Below are 17,953 nucleotides of genomic sequence, written 5' to 3'. Positions count from 1 at the left end.
TTATTTCTAGATTTTTTGATGATGGCCATTCTGACCGGTGTGAGGTGATACCTCATTGTAGTTTTGATTTGCATTTCTCTAATGATTAATGTTGTTGAGCAATTTTTCATGTGTTTGGGGCAATCTGTATATCTTATTTGGAGAAATGTCTATCTAGGTTTTCTGCCCATTTTTGGATTGGGTTTTTTTTTTTATATTGAGCTGCATGAGCTGCTTGTATATTTTAGAGATTAATCCTCTGTCAGTTGCTTCATCGGCAAATATTTTCTCCCATTCTGAGGGTTTTCTTTTTGTTCTGTTTATGGTTTCCATGGCTTTGCAAAAGTTTTTAAGTTTCATTAGATCCCATTTGTTTATTTTTGTTTTTGTTTCCATTTCTTTAGGAGGTGGGTCAAAAAGGATCTTGCTGTGATTTATGTCTTAGCATGTTCTGCCTATGTTTTCCTCTAAGAGTTTTATAGTGTCTGGCCTTACATTTAGGTCTTAATCCATTTTGAGTTTATTTTTGTGTATGGTGTTAGGGAGTGTTCTAATTTCATTCTTTTACATGTAGCTTTCTGGTTTTCCCAGCACCACTTATTGAAGAGGCTGCCTTTTCTCCATTGTATATTCTTGCCTCCTTTATCAAAAATAAGGTGACCATAGGTGCGTGTGCTTATCTCTGGGTTTTCTATCCTGTTCCATTGATCTGTATTTCTGTTTATGTGCCAATACCATACTGTCTTGACTACTGTAGCTTTGTGGTATAGTCTGAAGTCCAGGAGTCTGATTCCTCCAGCTCCATTTTTCTTTCTCAAGATTGCTTTGGCTATTATTTGTATCATCTTTAATTTCTTTCATCAGTGTCTTATAGTTTTCTGCATACAAGTCTTTTGTCTCCTTAGGTAGGTTTATTCCTAGATATTTTATTCTTTTTGTTGCCGTGGTAAATGGGAGTGTTTTCTTAATTTCACTCTCAGATTTTTCATCATTAGTGTATAAGAATGCCAGAGATTTCTGTGCATTAATTTTGTATCCTGCTACTTTACCAAATTCATTGATTAGCTCTAGTAGTTTCCTGGTAGCCTCCTTAGGATTCTCTATGTATAGTATCATGTCATCTGCAAACAGTAACAGTTTTACTTCTTCTTTTCCAGTTTGGATTCCTTTTATTTCTTTTTCTCCTCTGATTGCCATGACTAGGACTTCAAAACTATGTTGAATAATAGTGGTGAGAGTGGACATCCTTGTCTTGTTCCTGATCTTAGAGGAAATGGTTTCAGTTTTTCACCGTTGAGAATGATGTTGGCTGTGTGTTTCTCATGTATGGCCTTTATTATGTTGAGGTAAGTTCCCTATGTGCCTGCTTTCTGGAGGGTTTTTATCATAAGTAGGTGCTGAATTTTTTCGAAAGCTTTTTCTGCATTTATTGAGATGATCATATGGATTTTTCCTTCAATTTGTTAATATGGTTTATCACGTTGGTTGATTTGCATATATTGAAGAATCCTTGCATTCCTGGGATAAACCCCACTTGATCATGGTGTATGATCCTTTGAAAGTGCTGTTGGATTCTGTTTGCTAGTATTTTGCTGAGGATTTTTGCATCTATGTTCATCAGTGATATTGGTCTGTAGTTTTCTTTTTGGTGCCATCTTTGGTTTTGGTATCAGGGTGATGGTGGCCTCCTAGAATGAGTTTGGGAGTGTTCCTCCCTCTGCTATATTTTGGAAGAGTTTGAGAAGGATAGGTGTTAGCTCTTCTGTAAATGTTTGGTAGAATTCACCTGTGAAGCCATCTGGTCCTGGGCTTTTGTTTGTTGGAAGATTTTTAATCACATTCAAAATTTCTGTGCTTGTGTGTGGTCTGTTTATATTTTCTGTTTCTTCCTGGTTCAGTCTTGGAAGGTTGTCGTTTTCTAAGAATTTGTCCATTTCTTCCAGGTTGTCCATTTTAGTGGTATATATTTGCTTGTAGTAGTCTCTTATGATCCTTTGTATTTCTGCAGTGTCAGTTGTTACTTCTCCTTTTTCATTTCTAATTATACTGATTTGAGTCTTCTTTTTTTTCTTGATGAGTCTGGCTAATGGTTTATCAATTTTGTGTATCTTCACAGAGGCCCAGCTTTTAGTTTTTTTGATCTTTACTATTGTTTTCTTCATTTATTTTTCATTTATTTCTAATGTGGTCTTTGTGATTTCCTTCCTTTTGCTAACTTTGAGGTTTTTTTTTTGTTCTTCCTTCTCTAGTTGCTTTAGGTGTAAGGTTAGATTGTTTATTTGAGAAGTTTCTTGTTTCTTGAGGATTGTATTGCCATAAACTTCCGTCTTAGAGGTGCTTTTGCTGCATCCCATAGGTCTTGGGTCGTCCTGTTTTCATTGTCATTTGTTTCTAGGTATTTTTTGATTTCATCTTTGATTTCTTCAGTGATCTCTTGGTTATTAAGTAGTGTATTGTTTAGCCTCCACATGTTTGTGTTTTTTACAGACTTTTTCCTGTAATTGATATGTAGTCTCATAGCATTGTGGTCAGAAAAGATACTTAATATGATTTCAATTTTCTTAAATTTACCAAGGCTTGATTTGTGACCCAAGATATGATCTATCCTGCAGAATGTTCCATGAGCACTTGAGAAGAAAGTGTATTCTCTTGTTTTTGGGTGGAATGTCCTATAAATATCAATTAAGTCCATCTTGTTTAAAGTGTCATTTAAATCTTGTGTTTCCTCATTTATTTTCATTTTGGATGATCTGTCCATTGGTGACAGTGGGGTGTTAAAAAATGGCTGTCAGCATCTGACATGCAGTGAGGTGCTCCTATGTTGGGTGCATTAATATTTACAATTGTTATATCTTCTTCTTGGACTGATTCCTTGATCATTATGTAGTGTCCTTCTTTGTCTCTTATAATGGTCTTTATTTTAAAGTCTACTTTGTCTGATATGAGAATTGCTACCTCAGCTTTCTTTTGATTTTCATTTGCATGGAATATCTTTTTCCATCCCCTCACTTTCAGTCTGTATGTGTCCCTAGGTCTGAAGTGAGTCTCTCATAGACAGCATATATATGGGTCTTGTTTTTGTATCCATTCAGCCAGTCTATATCTTTTGGTTGGAGCATTTAATCCGTTTACATTTAGGATAATTATCTATATGTATGTTCCTATTACCATTTTCTTAATTTTTTTGGGTTTGTTATTATAGGTCTTTTCTTTCTCTCTTGCTTCCTCCCTAGAGGAGTTCCTTTAGCATTAGTTGTAAAGCTGGTTTGATGGTGCTGAAATCTCTTAACTTTTACTTGTCTGCAAAGGTTTTAATTTCTCTGTTGAAGCTGAATGTGATCCTTGCTGTGTAGAGTAATCTTGGTTGTCGGTTTTTCCCTTTCATCACTTTAAGTATGTACTGCCACTCCCTTCTGGCTTGCAGAGTTTCTGCTGAAAGATCAGCTGTTAACCTTATGGGGATTGCCTTGTATATTAATTGTTGTTTTTCCCTTGCTGCTTTTAATATTTTTTGTTTGTATTTAATTTCTAATAGTCTGATTAATATGTGTCTTGGCGTGTTTCTCCTTGGTTTTATCCTGTATGGGACTCTCTGCGCTACCTGTACTTATTTGACTCTTTCCTTTCCCATATTAGGGACGTGTTCAACTATAAAATCTTCAAATATTTTCTCAGTCCCCTTCTTTTCCTCTCCTTCTTCTGGGACCCCTATAATTGGAATGTTGGTGTGTTTAATGTTGTCCCAGAGGTCTCTGAGAGTGTCCTCCATTCTTTTCCTTCTTTTTTCTTTATTTTGCTCTGCAGTAGTTACTTCCACTATTTTATCTTCGAGGTCACTTATCCGTTCTTCTGCCTCAGTTATTCTGCTATTGATCCCTTCTACAGAATTTTTAATTTCATTTATTGTGTTGTTCATCATTGTTTGTTTGCTCTTTAATTCTTCTAGGTCCTTGTTAAACGTTCTTGTATTTTCTCCATTCTTTTTCCAAGAATTTGGATCATCTTTACTATCATTATTCTGAATTCTTTTCCAGGTAGACTGCCTATTTCCTCTTCATTTGTTCTGGTGGGTTTTTTACCTTGCTCTTTCATCTGCTGTGTGTTTCTGTGTCTTCTCATTTTGCTTTACTTACTGTGTTTGGGGTCTCCTTTTCGCAGGCTGCAGGTCCCTAGTTCCCGTAGTTTTTGGTGTCTGCCCCCAGTGGCTAAGGTTAGTTCAGTGTGTTGTGTTGGCTTCCCGGTGGAGGGGACTAGTGCCTGTGTTCTGGTGGATGAGGCTGGATCTTGTCTTTCTGGTGGGTAGGACTGCATCTGGTTGTGTGGTTTTGGGTGGCTGTGACCTTATGATTTTAAGCAGCCTCTCTGCTAATGGGTTCCTGTCTTGCTAGTTGTTTGGCATGGGGTTTCCAGCACTGTGGCTTGCTGGTCGTTGAGTGGAGCTGGTTCTTAGCCTTGAAATGGAGATCTCTGGGAGAGCTTTCGCCATTTGATATTACGTGGAGCCAGGAGGTCTCTGGTGGACCAATGTCCTGAACTCAGCTCTCCCACATCAGAGGCCCAGCCCTGACACCCAGCCAGAGCATGATGACCCTGTCAGCCACATGGCTCAGAAAAAAAATGAGAAAAAAAGAAAGAAAAATAAAATAAAATAAAGTTATTAAAATAAAAAATAAAAAAATTATTGAAAATTAAAAAATTAAAAAGTAATAAAAAAAGAAAAGGAAGAAAAAAAATGGACAGACAGAACCCTAGTTCAAATGGTAAAAGCAAAGCCATACAGACAAAATCACACAAAGAACCATACACATACATGCTCACAAAAAGAGAAAAAGGAAAAAAAAAAATCTATATATTAGAAAAAAAAAGGAAGAGAGCAACCAAATCAATAAGCAAATCTACCAACGATAATAAAGTCTAAATAATAATGTAAAATATACATAAAACCAGAAACAAATTAAATGCAGAAAGCAAACTGCAAGTCTATAGTTGCTCCCAAAGTCTACTGCATCAATTTTTGGATGATTAGTTGTCTATTCAGGTAATCCTCAGATACAGGGTACATCAAGTTGATTTTGGAGATATAATTTGGTGCTGCTGAGGGTGCTGGGAGAAATTTCTGTTTCTCTTCTTTGTTTATACTGCTCCTGGGGTTCAGGATTTGGCCCTGCCTCTGTGTATAGGTCACCTGAGGGCGTCTGTTCTTCGCTCAGACAGGACAGGGTTAAAGTAGCAGCTGATTAGGGGGCTCTGGCTCACTCATTTGGGGGGGTGGGAGGGGTACAGAATGTGGAGCGAACCTGCAGTGGCAGAAGCCGGCGTGACGTTGCAACAGCCTTACGTGTGCCGTGTGTTCTCCTGGGGAAGTTTTCCCTGGATCACAGGACCCTGGCAGTGGCGGCCTGCACAGACTCTTGGGAGGGGAGGTGTGGATAGTGACCTGTGCTTCACACAGCCTTCTTGGTGGCAGCAGCAGCCTTAGCCTCTCACGCCTGTCTCTGGTGTCCACGCTGATAGCCGCGGCTCGTGCCTGTCTCTGGAGCTCAGTTAGTCAGTGCTCTGAATCCCCTCTCCTTGCACACCCCAAAACAGTGTTCTCCTGCGTCTTCGGCGGCTAGCTGTGGCGCACTAGTCCGCTTCAGACTGTGTTCACGCAGCCAACCCCAGTCCTCTCCCTGGGATCTGACCTCCAAAGCTTGAGCCTCAGCTCCCAGCCCCCGCCTGCCCCAGGTGGCGGGGGCAGACAAGCCTCTCGGGCTGGTGAGTGCTGGTCGGTACCAATCCTGTGTGCGGGAATCTCTCCGTTTTCCCCTCTGCATCCCTGTTGCTGCACTCTCCTCCGTGGCTCTGAAGCTTCCACATGCCGCCCAGCCCCTGTCTCCACCAGTGAAGGGGCTTCCTAGTGTGTGGAAACTTTTCCTCCTTCACAGCTCCCTCCCAGAGGGGCAGGTCCTGTCCCTAAGTAGTTTTTGGTGTCTGCCCCCAGTGGCTAAGGTTAGTTCAGTGTGTTGTGTTGGCTTCCCGGTGGAGGGGACTAGTGCCTGTGTTCTGGTGGATGAGGCTGGATCTTGTCTTTCTGGTGGGTAGGACTGCATCTGGTTGTGTGGTTTTGGGTGGCTGTGACCTTATGATTTTAAGCAGCCTCTCTGCTAATGGGTTCCTGTCTTGCTAGTTGTTTGGCATGGGGTTTCCAGCACTGTGGCTTGCTGGTCGTTGAGTGGAGCTGGTTCTTAGCCTTGAAATGGAGATCTCTGGGAGAGCTTTCGCCATTTGATATTACGTGGAGCCAGGAGGTCTCTGGTGGACCAATGTCCTGAACTCAGCTCTCCCACATCAGAGGCCCAGCCCTGACACCCAGCCAGAGCATGATGACCCTGTCAGCCACATGGCTCAGAAAAAAAATGAGAAAAAAAGAAAGAAAAATAAAATAAAATAAAGTTATTAAAATAAAAAATAAAAAAAATATTGAAAATTAAAAAATTAAAAAGTAATAAAAAAAGAAAAGGAAGAAAAAAAATGGACAGACAGAACCCTAGTTCAAATGGTAAAAGCAAAGCCATACAGACAAAATCACACAAAGAACCATACACATACATGCTCACAAAAAGAGAAAAAGGAAAAAAAAAAAATCTATATATTAGAAAAAAAAAGGAAGAGAGCAACCAAATCAATAAGCAAATCTACCAACGATAATAAAGTCTAAATAATAATGTAAAATATACATAAAACCAGAAACAAATTAAATGCAGAAAGCAAACTGCAAGTCTATAGTTGCTCCCAAAGTCTACTGCATCAATTTTTGGATGATTAGTTGTCTATTCAGGTAATCCTCAGATACAGGGTACATCAAGTTGATTTTGGAGATATAATTTGGTGCTGCTGAGGGTGCTGGGAGAAATTTCTGTTTCTCTTCTTTGTTCATACTGCTCCTGGGGTTCAGGATTTGGCCCTGCCTCTGTGTATAGGTCACCTGAGGGCGTCTGTTCTTCGCTCAGACAGGACAGGGTTAAAGTAGCAGCTGATTAGGGGGCTCTGGCTCACTCATTTGGGGGGGTGGGAGGGGTACAGAATGTGGAGCGAACCTGCAGTGGCAGAAGCCGGCGTGACGTTGCAACAGCCTTACGTGTGCCGTGTGTTCTCCTGGGGAAGTTTTCCCTGGATCACAAGACCCTGGCAGTGGCAGCCTGCACAGACTCTTGGGAGGGGAGGTGTGGATAGTGACCTGTGCTTCACACAGCCTTCTTGGTGGCAGCAGCAGCCTTAGCCTCTCACGCCTGTCTCTGGTGTCCACGCTGATAGCCGCGGCTCGTGCCTGTCTCTGGAGCTCAGTTAGTCAGTGCTCTGAATCCCCTCTCCTTGCACACCCCAAAACAGTGTTCTCCTGCGTCTTCGGCGGCTAGCTGTGGCGCACTAGTCCGCTTCAGACTGTGTTCACGCAGCCAACCCCAGTCCTCTCCCTGGGATCTGACCTCCAAAGCTTGAGCCTCAGCTCCCAGCCCCCGCCTGCCCCAGGTGGCGGGGGCAGACAAGCCTCTCGGGCTGGTGAGTGCTGGTCGGTACCAATCCTGTGTGCGGGAATCTCTCCGTTTTCCCCTCTGCATCCCTGTTGCTGCACTCTCCTCCGTGGCTCTGAAGCTTCCACATGCCGCCCAGCCCCTGTCTCCACCAGTGAAGGGGCTTCCTAGTGTGTGGAAACTTTTCCTCCTTCACAGCTCCCTCCCAGAGGGGCAGGTCCTGTCCCTAATTCTTTTGTCTCTGTTTTCTTTTGCCCTCCCCAGGTACGTGGGGGAGTTTCTTGCCTTTTGGGAAGTCTGAGGTCTTCTTCCAGCATTCAGTAGGTGTTCTGTAGGGGTTGTTCCACACGTAGATGTATTTCTGATGTATTTGTGGGGAGGAAGGTGATCTCCACGTCTTAGTCCTCTGGCATCTTGAACGTCTCCCCTCTGAATCTTGTAGATTTATTGAGATTTATGATCCACGATATAGGATATATTGGTAAATGTGTTGTGTTCACTTGAAAAGAATATGTGTTCAGGTATTATTGGGTAAGTGTTCTATAAATGTCAGTTAGGTCAAGTTGGTTGGTAGTGTTATTCAATTCTTGTATACCCTTAATGATTTTCTGTTTACTTTTCTATCAGTTATTGAGAGAGACGTATTGAAATCTCCAAGTGTCAGTGGGTAGGTCTGTTTATCTTTGCAGTTGTATCAGTTTTTTGCTTCATGTATTTTGAAGTTCTGTTGTTAGAGGCAAAAAACATTTAGGATTCCCATATTCTTCTGATAAGTCGACATCTTTGTCATTCTGAAATGATTTTCTTTATCCCTTGTAATATTCTTAGCTTCGAAATCTGGTTTGTCCAATGTTAATATAGTTATTCAGCTTATTTTGATTAGTGTTAGTATGATTTTTCTGTCCTTTACTTTTTTTCTATTTGTATCTCTATATTTAAAGTGAATTTCTTTTAGTAAGTATATAGTTGTGTCTTACTTTCTTTAATCCAGTCTGATGATTTTTCTTTTTTAATTGGGGTGATCAGACTATTGATAGTTAATGTAATTATTGATATGGTTATGGTTAAATCTGTCATCTAACAATTTGCTTTGTATTTGTCTTACCTATTCTTTGTTCCTCTTTTCTGATTTTTTTTTTGTTTTGCCTCTTTTGGATTTTTTAAAATGATTTCATAGATTATTTTAAATAAGTACATTCCATTGTTTTAACACTTCTGTTTTACCTGTGGCTTATTTATTCATTAAAAATAATCCTTTATTTGATTTTTAAATTTATATAATTTAGCACACATTTATTAAATAGCTGTTGTATTCAGTACATAGAGAAAGAGTTATTGGAATAGGTGAATCTTGATCAGGGCTTTGGAGGAATGGTAAGGTATGATTGGTTAGAGAATCTGTTGTAGGTTAGTAGAAGGGCATGATTAAAGGCACAGCGGTGGAAATTAATAGAGCAAGATGGGTGAGCTAGCAGGAGGAACAAAAGTATAAAAATTTTAAGAATGTAATAGGAGATTGAAAATGCTTCAAGGATTGATTAAAAAAAAAGTGGTAAAAGCCTAACAATCTTAATGAAATTGGAAAGCATATGCTCATTTTATAACTTTACTTGTTTAACTGTCACTTTTTTTATTCTCAGGAAGTAAGCTACCATTAAAGAAAAAAACCACTGAACTGAAATAAGGTTAAGATCAAAATAATGTTAAATCCTTACAACTGACTAATTATATTTGGTCATTAATTTCCTCAAGACCTTTTTTTTTATTGTATTTTTATTTATTTATTTATTTATTTATTTATGGCTCTGTTGGGTCTTCGTTTCTATGCGAGGGCTTTCTCTAGTTGCGGTGAGTGGGGGCCACTCTTCATCACGGTGTGCGGGCCTCTCACTGTCGTGGCCTCTCTTGTTGCCGAGCACAAGCTCCAGATGCGCAGGCTCAGTAGTGTGGCTCACGGGCCTAGTTGCTCCGCAGCATGTGGGACCTTCCCAGACCAGGGCTCGAACCCATGTCCCCTGCATTGGCAGGCAGATTCTCAACCACTGTGCCACCTGGGAAGCCCAAGACCGTTTTTATTACCAAATAAATTGTTTAACTTTTATGTAACTTGATTGTTTTTTGTTTTTTTTTTAACAGTTTCCTGTTTTAAATTGTATAATGCTTTCTCTTGGTTTTATTTACTCTTGGACAACTCTCAATGTCCTTCATATAACCTTTTTCCTGTGCTGGACCCTCCAGTATTGTTAATATCCATGGTTCTATTGTCTGTTCCATATTTTTCTTTCTCTCTTTCTTTCTTTTTTTTCCTCACCATATACTTTCATATAGTTCTCTGACAGTTTCAGTGAGGGCTGGGAGGTTTTCAGATTTTGAGCTGCCTTGAACTTGGGACTGTCTACCCAAGTCAGGTTTGATTTTTTTTTTTTTTTAACCAGGGATTGATAGATTTTAATTAATATCAACCTTTGAGAAAAGGTTTCACCTTGCCCCCATATACAAAGTATCCACTGAGGTATTTGAGTCTGATGGCCTCCCTCTTAAAGAGTCTGATATCAGGCACTCCCTTGGTTTTTCCTTCTATTTAATAATAATTTATTCTAACAATTTGTCGAACTATGTTCTAACAAATATAACAGATGCTAGTACTATGTTCAACTACTGCCATAAGAGCTTTGTAGGTATTGATTCATTTGATTCTCACAACATTATAAGGTAGTACTATTATTATCATCTCTATTTTTCAGACGAGGAATTGAATTTCAGAGAGGTTAAACACTTCATGCAGGGCTACCCCCAACAAGTAATGGAGCCAGGTTTTTGAACTCATGTAGTCTGACTTCAGGGCCATGCTTCTAACTAGATATTTTTATAATCTTCTGGAGATCCTTACTTTTATGTAAGTATGTCAGATACTTAAAATTCAGTGTCTCCAAACCTGAAGTCATTGTTTGCTTTCCATCTGCACTGTCTTCCCCAAGGAAATTTGCTTCTCTTTTCACATCTTAGTTAATGTTGTCTTTTTCCTTTTGGTCATTTAGGCATTAAATTTGAGTCATTCTGTGCTACTACCTTCTCCTTCCTTCAATTGATCTCTGCATCTTATTGATTTGTCCTTTTAATAACTGTTGAAAAAGTACATTCTGCTCATTTTCATTGTCTCAACTTAGTTAAAGTCAGTTGTGATATCTCATTTGGAATAGCTATTCATTCTCTTAGAGATGCTTGTATGCTCTCTGGTACCTTGATTATCTTAGCACTCTGTAATTGTTAGTTTATGTGTCTGTCTTCTCCATTAGACTCTGTTCTCATAAAGAAGGTCCGTGAATTCTGACTTTGTACTCGCAGTGCCTAGCTTAATATGTGACATACAATTGGTGTACAATAAATATTTTGTGAATACATGAATTAGTTTGTCATTAGATGTTAGTTTTGATGGCTTTGAAACAGTTTGTTTTTGTTTTGTTTTTTATTTTGGTCTACTTTTGGAAGTGTCTTTCAATGTCTAATTTTTTTCTAAAGCTGTACATAGTTTCTGTAATTGTAGTGATCAAGGATGAAATGGATTCTTTAATGTAGTTACATGTTGTCTTCAGAGTATATTGTATAGTAAAATAACTTCAAAACTGTTAGAATCTTTTTATGGTTTGTGATAGTCCAAATCTTTAATTATATTTTCAAGAATGAAGTATGTATTATATTCTCTTAGTAGCAATGGAACAGAAAGAAGTGTTTATATTCTTTACATATGCAAAAATATAATTTATATAAACCACTGCCATCTCAGAATGAGTGTGTTAAAAGGGAGTAGGCAGGTGTCATAAATCTTTATTCTTGGTAAAGAATATAATAGTTGAATGTTAATTGCATTCAGTATTTAAGTAATGACAGAAAGTGATAGGGAATTTTTGGGTCCAAATTTAATGCATGGCAGTGGGCCTGCATTTACTAATTTCTGAAGGTAGCTATATTCCCTAATAATTTCCCTGAATCAAATAAATGAAGATATTGTTCTGAGAGGAATGCACGAAAGGTAGCAGTTGTTTTCTACATGAGTAAAATTTTCATATGCAACATGCTGCTGACTGTGGGACTATCAGGCTTCTTTTTGTTTTTCAAAGCACAATTCTGCTTAACTGTTAACTCTGTGCTTGTGCTTTATTTGCAGCATCTGGCGAGGCCCCAATGTGAACTGCACAGACAGTTCGGGTTACACTGCTTTACACCATGCAGCCTTAAATGGACATAAGTAAGTGCCACTTATTTGGACTGGAATCTTTTTGTATTCAGTTACATGTGATGAAGTTAATTATGTCTGATGGTACCTGTCTCATGTTGCCGTGAGTCCCCTGGGCTTAGATGAATTTAGAGAGGCACCAGGTGTTCAATACCTGGCAAGTTGAAAGTGGTAGGAATGTTGCTGAGATGATTATGTGCAGAGTGTAAGTCAAGTCAAATATCACACAGGGAAAATGCAAGAAGTGACAGAACCATGTTAGTCGTGTGTACCTTTGGTGAGGGAATGGAATACATCACTTAATGACGCCTCCCTACTTTTTTGGGTGTCTTCACCAAATATGGGATTATTCACTAGGAGTGAACTCTTCAATAGTCTTGCTGTTATAAGCCATAGGCACTTACATGAACCACTTCAAAATCCTCAAACTAAGCTAAAATGCTTTGTCTTTGTCATTCTTGAATGGTCTTTCAGGTTTTAAACTTCTTTAACCTGATTTTCAGAAGGAAAGTGACCCTGTTCATGTGTCTCCCCTCCTATCTGTTTTTCCTTTGCTTTAATGATTCAAGTTAGTCTTTTCAGATCTGGATCATTTCATTTCATTTCAGTTTTATTAGATGTGGTAATTACTGCCTTAAAAGTGCTAGTTACCTTTTACTTTCACACTTAACATTTCTTTCATTCTGTGAATTGAGACACAAGGGACTTAGTTATACTTGATCACATTTTAAGGCCTTAAAGCTCTCATGGAAGAAACATCATTTTTGTCATTATTTATCATTATGACATTTTTATCTAACTTATTGCATAAATTGAACATTATTATTCTGTTTGAAGAATCATCCAAATTATATAAAATACCATGAACTGAATGTTTCATCACTTAGATTTTTAGTATTGGAATTCCCAAATTACATTTCTTTTCATCCAGTCCTGATTCTTTATTATATCAACTTATATCATCTAACTTAGAACTTTTTTATTTTGCTGAGTGTTTTTCAGCTATATGTTATCCTTCTGTAGAGTGGAAAATGTGTTCAGATCCCTAACATCTGAATCTTTTAAAAGAATTACTATTTATTCTTCTTTGTACCTGAGTCATCAGGAGTGAAATCTATTAAATAAGCCCAAGCTGGCTTCTTTGGCCATCTTAGTTGTAGATTTAGGGTGGTACCATATTTCTTAGTTCCAGTGGGGAAGACAAACTATCAAATCTAATGGACAGAAGATCTTGAGCTTGACCATTTGAGCTATACAACTTTTCTTGTTCTATCTCAGCTTGGCATTATAAGTATTTCTCAAAATAATATTGTCCTCAAATGGACATATCCCTTCTTGATTTTCAGTGAAGTTTTTAGTAAATGTTATTGGTTTATACATGACATCCTGTGAAGTTCTAACCATTGAGATATATTTCTCTGAGGCCTCTTGCATAACTCTTAGTTTTTATTGGCAGTGTACAAAGTGAGGATAATTTGGGTGATTGAATAGTAATCATTAAGATTATCATAAAGAGATGAGGATTTGACTGTATATCTTTTAAGATCTCTTTAATTGCAGATGTTCTCTGAGAATTATATTTCTCTGCTTTGCTTTTATTTAAAGGTCTCATTTATCTTTTCTTTTAAACTCTTTCTAGAAAGACTTTACTTAGTGTCATTCTGTAGGTATTAGAAAAAAGCAGGAAAATTCTAATCCCATCTCTCCCTCCCTGCTAGTCATGTGACCTTGAGCCATTTCATTAACCTATTTAGGCCTCAGTTCAGTGCACTGAATACAGTGGCTGGATATTTTTTGTTGTTACTTCCAGTTATAACATTTTATGATACACTGTTTTATTATTGTTTGCAGCTCAGTTATGTACTATGATGTTACAATTCTGAAATTTGGATTTTCATCTAGAGTATAAGATTTCTTGATTTTAAATTATTTAAGTTACCAAGGACTTTTAAGAGTAGAGATCATTTATTCTACCCTGCCCTCCTCACTTCTTTCATTTTATAAATGGAGAAACAAGACCATTCTGGATAAGTGACTTAGTGGCCACTTAGTTATTAAGGTGGGGCTGTTTCTAGGTCTAAGTGTTCTAGTTCCAAGTGTATGCTTTTACCAGTACTTCACATTATATCCCCTCTGTGGCTGTATGCACATCAGTTTTCTAAATTCTTGTTGGTTTTTCTCTGTCACATTATGTATTTCTTGTTCCCGTTATCAACAAGTAGTGTGTTCTCATGGAATGCTGATTTAAATATTGGCATAAGAAAAGATATTTGACGGATAAAAAAGTGTCATAGAATATACCTCAGAGCCAGAGGAGAATGGTTTTTCTTTTCTTTGTCTTTGCTCTTCTCACTTAGCATAGGTAATGAACTATTGTGTTATATTCTTCCCAAGCAAAAGACATTTTTTTTATGTCATAGACATTCTTCTATGTCAGCATAGAAACACATCATTTCTATCTTTATTCCTGCTGCTGTTGTATCCATCAGCTCTAGATTGTTTTCATAAGCATTACGATTTCTAGGCTGAAGTTAATGGAATTATAGAGCTGGAAGAAATATTACAGGGTCCTATAGTTTATTCTTTTGCTTTGGACACACGCTTTCCCCTTCCCTCCAATATATAATCTATGGCCTTGTGACTTCCCTGGTGGTCCAGTGGCTAAGACTCCGCACTCCCAATGCAGGGGGCCCAGGTTCGATCCCTGGTCAGGGAACTAGATCCCACATGCTGCAACTAAGATCTAGCATGCCTCAACTAAAGATCCTGCGTGCCACAACTAAAAGATCCCACATGCTGCAACTGAAGATCCTACATGCTGCAACGAAGGTCCCATGTGCCGCAACTAAGACCCAGTGCAGAAATTAAAAAAAACAACAAAACTATGGCCTTCATACTACAAATTAAGCCTGTATCCTCTTTATTTTGTATGTTTTATTGGGAGTTCTTGTTTATCACTGGTAGTTAATCCACAAGTGGAGCAGCATTTTATACCTGAAATACATTATTTCATATTGAACAATTCATCTCCACTTAGCCAAATCAGGACACAATAGAAAATGTAATGTACTCTTGGTGATTTCTGAGTCATTTGTAATTACAGATTAGAAAATTTTTACCTTCAAATGATAGAAAAAACATGGTCAGTAGAACAGATTTAACTAGTGATGATTATAAATAAATTATTTCAATAGATAGGCTAGAGATTTTTCTCTTTTTCAAAATATGGAGTATTCATTGTCTCGCTCACATATTTCTACTGTAAATTTGATTCACTTAATTCTCTTCTGAATAGCAATTAGCCAGCTTTCCTCCCTCCTTCCCTCCTTCCCTCACTCCTTCCTTTACTCCCTCCTTTCTTTTCTTCCTTCTTCCTGCCTTTCTTCTTTCCCTCTCTTCCTCTGTCCTTCTTTCTTCTTTCCTTTCCCCCTTTTTAACTAATAATCTTATCATTCCCTGTAAGATTTTACTAAACCTGTATATTCATGTTTCATTTCAATTCTCCTTCTTTTCTTAGCAACTTGCTCCTTTTTTTTTTTAAAGTTCCATCTCATTAAACTATGTTGGGTACATTGTAATTCTTGGCTACTGTTTTGGAAAATGTCAGTACTAAATTGTTATTGTATCTTTGAAATACATATGTTATTTGATATGTGCAGGGTTAAAATATTTTCTATTCTCACTTCTCATTCTTTAAATATTTAATGCTTGAATCCTAGACTCCATTATCTATAATCCAAATTGATCTCAAATTGGATCTAGAATCCACGTAGTAAGCTATCTGCTGCACTTTTGATTTGCTCAGAGTAGGCTTTCTAATGAAAGAAGAATACTTCCTCTAAAAATTTATATAATCTAGTCCATGAAATTGCCCTTTGAGTCACCTACAAATATCTTGGTTGATTGCTTCTTTCTTGGATAAGGATATTAACTAGTTAAACTTTGGCTTTATTCACTCTATCTGGAAATCTCTGAGAATGAATTCAGTATATAAAGGAGCTCCAGTTAGAAAATGGAGTGTATTGTCCTAAAGGCTTTTGACCATGTTGAACACATTTGCAACTTTATTTTCATTTAGGAGAAGTAAAATCTTCAAGAAAGTGTGAAATCAAGAGGACCTTCATGAATTTGAGAATTTCATTAGTTTGTTAATATTACATCCATATGAAGATGATTTGCATTTATTTCAAAATTCTTTGCATTACCAACAAACACAGGAGGATGGAACAAAATAAATGTCTTTGGTTAATTATAGGGAAACTTGCTGTTGAGGTAAAGAAATTTGAGTGTTGAATCTTCCCAATTAATTTAATTTTGCTCAAAACATATACTGAACTTCTTAAAAGACATTTCATATTAATCAGAAGTATTATTTATATCTGTCAGAAAATGAACAACTTAAACATAGTAGCAAAAATCAATACTTTTAGAATTCCTGTTTTTACCTGAACTTACATATATTAGCCTCAAGCTACAAAATGTTGCAGTGATTTAAGTTGGATTATTATTAAATTTAATTTGATATTTTTGTTTTGTTCCTAGGAAATGGAATTATTTTAGTGTTTTGGAACATTTTTTATTTATCAAATGCTGTTAAGAAAGAATGCCACTTTATCTTTAAGATATGGGGTTTACTTCTTTGCTTGCTATTCTGTAGACAGTGTTCATTAATATAACTTAATATTTCATGCCAGGTAACCAAGTATGGTCAAAATATTCATTTCTGGTTACCTCTGGAAGATATAAGATGCAACTTAAATAAAAATTTTAAAATAGGGGTTAACTAGGCTTATTATAGTGATCAGTTTGCAGTATATACATATATCAGATCATTATGTTGTACACTTGAAACGAAAGTCATGTTATATGTCAATTATATCTCAAAAACAAAACAAAAAAAACCCTTGATTTGGTGGGATCCTGTATTAACTTCTCTTCTTGTTTAGACATTAAAGAAAGTACCTGAAATTTAATTTGCTCTTGATGAGCCTGGATGAAAAAGGCCAGTATAATACATATTGCTTGTCATATACAAGGGATATACAATCATAAGAAATTAATGACACTATATTGATTAATATTTTGCTTAAGATTCAGTAAGACTAACAGGCACTTATTTTTTATTTTTATTTTTTTTTTGTGGTACGCGGGTCTCTCACTGTTGTGGCCTCTCCCGTTGTGGAGCACAGGCTCCGTACGTGCAGGCTCAGCGGCCATGGCTCACGGGCCCAGCCGCTCCGCGGCATGTGGGATCTTCCCAGACCGGGGCACAAACCCGTGTCTCCTTCATCGGCAGGTGGACTCTCAACCACTGCGCCACCAGGGAAACCCAACAGGCACTTATTTGATCAAAGATATAACTTTATATTTCACAGATATGTTTTCACATTAGAAATCTGAGCTCAGCCAGTTTATTAGCTGGTATCTCTGAATAAGATGAAAGGCTCAACTTAAATAAAAATTTTAAAATAAATTTAAAAATAAATTTAATAAGATATTTATTTAATAAAATGAATAAACTTTTAAAAAACTGAAATAAAAATAATAGTATTTATTTAGGAGCTTGGTGTTCACCAAAGATAATTTCATAAACATACAGATTTTTCTTTTCTGATTTAGATATTAGATGATAGTAATACTATACAATACAAATGATCAGTGTTAGTCAGTTTTTTCACTATATCATACATCTTCCTGATAGATAAAGAATGAATGCATATCACATACATTATTAGAAAATTTCAACAAAAATTGAGCCAAATAACAAATGAAATTCTGAATGGTTTGAGTGAGAGTAAAAGAAAATAGTATTGATGATCCCATCAAACTTTTCTTTACTCCTAGAAAGGAAATGCTTTTAGAAATTTCAGACTTTTTTTTTTTCCTGCTTAGGCTTTGATGGATGAAATTAAAACCCTTCACATAATTGTCTTTCTTGCTATATGAATTTGGAGAAGGCTGTTTTTTTGTAGGATAAATTCTACTTGTTACATCCAGTTATTTAACTGTGCTTCCTTTGGTATTATTTTAACTTTTATTTAAATGCTGATATATTTCAGTTAAAAAAAAGATGACTAGAATTGTTCAATCTTGCAGCAAACTGCTTTAAGAATAGTTTTTTTTTTTTTAACATCTTTATTGGAGTATAACTGTTTTACAATAGTGTGTTAGTTTCTCCTTAACAACAAAGTGAATCAGTTATACATATACATATGTTCCCATATCTCTT

The 17,953-nt window shown here is 37.0% G+C and overlaps 1 protein-coding gene across 6 annotated transcripts in view; it reads left to right on the top strand.

The window, feature by feature from the left end:
- The window catches only part of ANKS1B (ankyrin repeat and sterile alpha motif domain containing 1B), a 1,202,038-nt gene that overhangs the window by 183,612 nt on the left and 1,000,473 nt on the right, over positions 1–17,953 (top strand). For all 6 annotated transcript variants that reach the window (XM_024127226.1, XM_024127225.1, XM_024127224.1 and 3 more), the window contains exon 2: positions 11,656–11,736. In XM_024127226.1, coding sequence (XP_023982994.1) covers positions 11,656–11,736 — 81 coding nt within the window. The remainder of the gene's footprint in view (positions 1–11,655; positions 11,737–17,953) is intronic.

This window comes from Physeter macrocephalus, chromosome 6, assembly GCF_002837175.3.
Source record: "Physeter macrocephalus isolate SW-GA chromosome 6, ASM283717v5, whole genome shotgun sequence".
Lineage (NCBI taxonomy): Eukaryota > Metazoa > Chordata > Mammalia > Artiodactyla > Physeteridae > Physeter > Physeter macrocephalus.
The sequence above is the reverse complement of the archived record's forward strand: the minus strand, read 5'-3'. Positions and strand labels throughout refer to the sequence as shown.